Source organism: Pelodiscus sinensis, chromosome 2 (genome assembly GCF_049634645.1).
Source record: "Pelodiscus sinensis isolate JC-2024 chromosome 2, ASM4963464v1, whole genome shotgun sequence".
NCBI lineage: Eukaryota > Metazoa > Chordata > Testudines > Trionychidae > Pelodiscus > Pelodiscus sinensis.
In genome coordinates this window covers 114,362,972-114,368,971 of record NC_134712.1, presented here as the reverse complement: position 1 = coordinate 114,368,971, position 6,000 = coordinate 114,362,972, and the positions used below count along the sequence as shown (strand labels likewise).

The window sequence follows — 6,000 nt, the reverse complement described above, 5'->3', positions numbered from 1 at the left end:
GATGAGTAAGTGGATGGGGATCCTAGTGGGGATGAGTAGGCGGATGGGTGGGGGGATGAGGATCATGGCTGGGATGGGCAGGAGTAGGGTGAGTAGGTGCTTGCAGATGATGGTGGGGAAGGTTGGGGGGATGGGGACCCTGGTGGGGATGGCGGCGGGGGCGGGCGCAGGGAGAGGGCAGAGCGCACTGGGGCGCCCCACGGGGGGTTCCTCCGCTCCCAGGCGGGCTGAGGGTGGCGACTCGCCCCTTCCTGCCCAGGACGGTGCCCCGGGGGGGGGGGCAGCCTCGCCGCAGCGCGGGGGCCCGCCGGGCGCCTCAAAGCGCGGTTCCCGCCCTGCCCGCCGGCATGGCCGCTGTGCCAGCCCGTGCGGGGCCGGGCCCGGAGCCGCCGCGAGACAATGGGAGATCAAAGCGCGCGGGGGGCGGAGGGGGAGGATGGTGCGAGAGGCGGCTGAAGTCGAGCCGGAGCGGGTTGCGTGTGGCGCTCTCTGCGCTCGATTAGTGATCCTGGGGAGCGAGCCGGGGACAGAGGGGTGGGGGCGCGGGGAGCCGCCGTGTGGGTGAGCGAGCGAGCGAGCGGGCGAGTTGCGCAGCTGCTCTGCGCGCAGCCCCCGCCGCCGCCGCCGCAGCAGCGCTGGCATTCCGTGCGGGGAGCGGCGGTGGCGACTTGCACCGGGCGGCGCGAGGCGGCGCGCGGCAGGAGGAGCGAGAGGAGGAGGAGGAGGAGGAAGGAGCAGCAGGAGGAGGGAGGCCACAGGGACACCAAGTGAAACAAAGTAGCTCCAAACCAGCCCCCAACTCCACCTTGAGACTCCCCAGCATGGCTTCCGAGGAACTCTACGAGGTAATGACCCGCAGCACCGGCCCTGCCCCCTCCCGCCATACACGCGCTGCCGGCCCCCCCCCCCCCCCTCCCGCCGCCCTTCTTTCGGGGCTCTTTGCAACCTTGCAGGCTTGGCAGCACACTTGCTCCTGCTGCTGCCGCCCCTGCTCCGCAGGGCCCGGCGTGTGCCCGGTTCCCAGCCGCGGTGCCTGGCCAGCGCCCCCCCCCCCCCCCCCGCGGCCGCCTTCCTCCTCCCCAGTTTTGCTGGAAGAGGACGGAAGCATGACTGAAAGGAGGAGACAGTAGCGTTGCCATTGGCCTGTGCCTCCCCCAACAACACTTTGACTCCAGCGGGAGGAGGAGGGGAGACGAGGGGTGCCGCTGGATAGTGGGGAGTAGCGCTGACAGCAGCACCCTGTTTGGAGTGCACACACAAGTGTGCCGCTGGGTAATGTGCAAAAATGTGTGCAAAGCCGAGTTCTTGCATGTGTTGGGGGAAGAGGGGGTTTCCTTCCGTGTGTACGGTGTCTTGGCCATGCAGCAAGCTCAGGTGATGCAAAATATTAAAATTTAAGCCGCTCATCCCCACATGGTTTATCGAAAAGGTTAAAGGTTGCAAGAGAGCCAAAGTTAAGACTCTGAGACACCTTCGTTAACCGGGTGCTTGAGAAGTGCTTGAGAGCAATCATAGCATGAGTTGGAGTTTTGGGGTGAAGAGGGGAGGAGATGAGATGATAATCTTAACTTGAATTTCCTGTCTTTGATGCCTTAATTTCATATCCTTAACCTTAATTGAAAAGCATAATGGTTTCTCTTGGATTTAACTTCCTTCTTTTTATTTTTACAAGAAGCCAACCTTAGGAGTATAGAACAGTCATTATTCTGGAGCTATCCTGATTTCTTTGATAAATATGTATTCACTGAGAAGATAAATGGTTTCGTCTCTTGGGTGACTACATCTTACTGCAGTTTTTTTTTAAGTAAGACTATTTGTAACCAGAGATTGGAATTTTGTGTCACTGAAATCAGTTGTAGAAGAGTGCACAGTAAGATTTTTTTTCTCCTATTGGTTGCATGTATATCACCCATTAATGGAGTTACTTATGTGCAATGGTGGAAGAATAGACACACATACCAATAAAAAGTGTCTTATATACACTTAGTTATAAGTGAGCTTAATGCTACTTGTGGTGCTGAATTGCTGGATCAGAAAACTAAAGGCCCCTATTCCCATAGTTAACAGCTTTTGCAAATGTTCCCACCTTATTATAATGGCTCAAGAGTTTTGTCGGGATCATTTCTGGAAATAAGATACATTTGGGTATCAATTTGGGAAATCCTGTGTGCAAAACTTATCTTGACTTTGGTGGATGTTCTGCTGGTAAAAGGATTTGAGGAGTCAAGCCCACAGAGTCTGTTACAGTATTTGTTCTCTTTGGAGCATAAGCATTTCTGTAATAGATCAGCCCAAAAGTCCTTCTAATTTGATATCCTGTCTGATACCACTGTCTGCTGCTTGCGACAGTCATATGGAGTAACAGTTTTGATAGGTGTCAAAATCACTATTCTCCCCATTCCATTCTGCTAGGAGTTGCATCCAGTATACAGATTTATATCAGGTGGGCCAGTGATCTCCGTTAAGATAGTAATGCATTTTGGTCACTAGACTGTATTTAAATGGTGACTTAAGTGAAAGACTCATTGCCAGTATTCTGAGTAGTCTAATTATTCCACCTGTGACTCAAAAGCCTGCTATTTTTCAATACACCAAAAATCATTGGATCATATCATGGATTATTTTTTGTCATTTTTATTCTAAAAATCAAATTTAATTCTTCAATTATACAAATATAATATATACATAAAACACCTAACCTTTTATTTTAAAGCTTATCTGACTTATGAATGGAGAAACTGTCATGGATTTTGTAATTTAAAAACAAAATCACTGTGACACCAACCTTGCCAAGTTTTTTCTGGAAGAGGAATTTGCATGGCTGTGCCACCAGTGCCTGAAAAGGGATGAACATTTGGTTCAGTTAATGATGAGCCAGCAGAAGACATGAGATATTGAATGTTTTATAGGTAACTGGAACTCATTAAACTACAACTGTATAGATTGAGTACTTCTAACTCTGCATCTAGTTCTGTTTTTCTTTTTGTGAGATGTCTTTTAATTAAGGTGCTATGTGATTCTTTGCATTCACTAATATGAAGTCCAAAGTCATGCTCAAGTGTGATTATAGCTGTGTTTTTCCAATCTAGTCTTGTGATTTGATCAAGAGATGATAATCAAATATCTGAGACGGTTAATCAGCCTAACAATGATAGTTTAACTTGCTGGTGTCAAAAGACCCCTGTTCTTCTAAAGTAGGAATCTGAGTTTACCATTTTGTGGCAAGAAAGATTAAAGATACAGAAGCATTGGCCATTTAAGCCATGATATGGAAGGTTTTGTTTTTGTTTTAATTCTTGTTATTGAAGATATTATCTATGGAGACAGGAAGCATGGTGATAGGTCAAGATTAGTAATTCAAACACAGACAACCTGAAAGACTACAAAACTTTGAAAGAGTTACTTTGGACAATCTGTGGATCCTATATATGAGCTTGAGAACTTTACAGAAGGCTTTTTAATGGTTACTAATTGCTCAAGAAAGAATGCAAGATCAGAAGAAATTTGAAACTCTCATTGAGAAGAGACACTCATGTTCAGTGGTTTTTTTCACCTCCTTCCTACAGGACAAAAAGCCAGTGATGTGGTCTTGATTGTATCCATATTTGTGTTGAGTGGGTTTTTTTTCCTTCTAAAAGCATTACCTAATTTATAATTGGGGAACTGGATGGACTTGGAGCAGTTGGTGGACAAGTGACAGAAAGGTACCTCATATTTTTTTCCAGATTTGACCAAATGGGAGGGCTTGATTTGCTCTCTTTTTTTAATGGCATCTCCCTTGCATTTTGCTCACCTTTTAGAAGATCCTGTGCATTTTTACAGCTTTTTAAGCCAATATTAAGGTTAGCTCCCTGTACAGTTTGGTTTATTTCACTCTCATCTCTTCAGTGTTTATGGAAGACTTTGACCAACTTTCATTGCTGTACTGACACCTGCCTATTGCAAGGTGATAGTTGATAGTTTTTGTTGGATCAGCAGGGGAACTAATGATCTCAGATTATCCAATGAGTAGTCCTATGGCACCTTAAGGCATGTCTACATTAGGAAATTATTTCAAAATAACTACATTCGAAATAGCTCCCGAAATAACTTTCATAATAAGCTTATTCTCTGAGGAAAGCAGGAGTACAGATTTCAGAATAACCAGCCCACTATTTAGAAATAATGAGCTTGGTAGTGTGTACACTCTGCTTATTTCAAAATAACTCCCTTGTGTAGACCAGGGCTTAGAGACTAACAAGAATATATAGTATCATGAGTTTTTGTGGTTAAACCCCACTTCATCATTCCATTACTACTTGTTTTAAAAGTTACAGACTAACACAGTTACTCCCCTCAAATTCTCCAGACAGCTCATCTGCAAAGCAAGTTGCAAGTATTTTGTAGTGGTTTGCTTCCTTTCTGGCAGCGTTCTGTACTGGTGATTGGGATTAAAATAATACCAAATGGTAATGTGAGAGAGATGTGTTTGAACCATGAAAGTTATTCTATTGAAATATTTGTGTACAACTGCATATTAACCGTTAGCTTAACAACAGCAACAAAAACTCTGGCATTAGTAGGTAGTTTCCCCAAATGTGCTGCAATGGTTATGGAAAACACACTTTTCTAAATTTCAGTGCATGGACTTTGTGCAATGGAAATTATATGAATTATTTTGTGGCTTTTGGAGACTGTAGTGTGGATAGATACAAAGTGTTTCCATTCTGCCTATACATATTTTTGTTGATGTTACAGCTCTTGATTTACTTGTCCCATCAGATGAATTTCTTCTACAGAGTAATAATGGTCCAGGTCTGATTTTTTTGCCTTTAAGCCAATGTTTTTGGGTTTTATCAGGAAGCAATGGAAACCAAATCCACCTGAATGTAGCCAGTATGTATAACATTCCTGCTTTTCAGTTTGTGTTTTACTGTGACAATCAGGTTTATGAAGGTTTATGAATCAGGCTTTGACTTAATATCCATCACGTATTTTTATATTAAAGTATTAAAGCTTTACATGTTTCCCCCTTTGCAGTCCACATATTCAGACCAACTTTGATATGCTTATAGTAAGGAAAGAACATCATTCAGGAGGCTTTAAAATTATATTTTAATCTTTAATATATTTGAACATATGTAAGGCTTCATTTCAAAAGATTATATGTAATTAAAAAAAAAAGAAAAATCTGTACAGGTTGAGTGAAATCACAAGTTGGGGCTTATTTCATGAGTAACTGGATGACGTTCTATGGCCTGTGTTATGTAAGAACTCAGACTATATGATTTCTTATCCTTTTAGCTTTAAAATTTTTGAAAAATCACACACTGCATATAGTTTTGGTTCTAGGCATAAAATACACTCGGGCTACAGAGGACTACTGCTCATATGCGTATTTCTGAAATAGAACTTTAACAAAAATTTCTCCAAGATGGGAAATGCTTACATCAATAGATGGTTTTTACTAAATTGTAGTGCATTGGTATCAGAACTGTAGTCCAATTTGGTCTGTTTTTATCAAGAAATGTAAATCTCTTATTTTTAAAAAATGACATGGAAATGGCTAAAATCAAGATACACAACATTACCTTTGAATACATCTGACACTTTTCTTGGTGGTTTGATGAAAAATGAATACTGAGAATAAGGGTTTGAATTCTTCATTTGAGTGACTTTATTTTTCAATGGCATGTCTCTCTCTTTCTCTGCACCCTCGAGCAAGAAGTATAGTGTATTCTGGCACCTGTCTTTTGGCCATCTTTGCTCCATGTGTACTGTTTGTAAAGTGGTTGACAGCTTTCTAGCCAGAATGGCAAGGTGGTGCACCAAGACAAATAAGTCAGATTTTATTTGACAACAAATGTGCTGTGGTGCAGTTGCCATTTCTCTCTTTGAAGGGGACAGAGACTTGTTTGCCCATTCTCCAAACAAACAGATACCCCTCTAGCTTAGAGCAGTGGTGAGCAATAACTGGTCTGTGGGCCAAAGGTCATTCACCAGGGTTAGCCCCTTGTGGGC

The 6,000-nt window shown here is 43.6% G+C and overlaps 1 protein-coding gene across 1 annotated transcript in view; it reads left to right on the top strand.

Moving 5' to 3' along the window:
- The first annotated feature begins 522 nt into the window (after positions 1-522).
- CDYL (chromodomain Y like) overlaps positions 523-6,000 on the top strand; it is a 153,954-nt gene continuing 148,476 nt past the window's right edge. Inside the window, exon 1 of the mRNA XM_075921308.1 lies at positions 523-845. Coding sequence (XP_075777423.1) covers positions 822-845 — 24 coding nt within the window. The 5' untranslated portion in view covers positions 523-821. The remainder of the gene's footprint in view (positions 846-6,000) is intronic.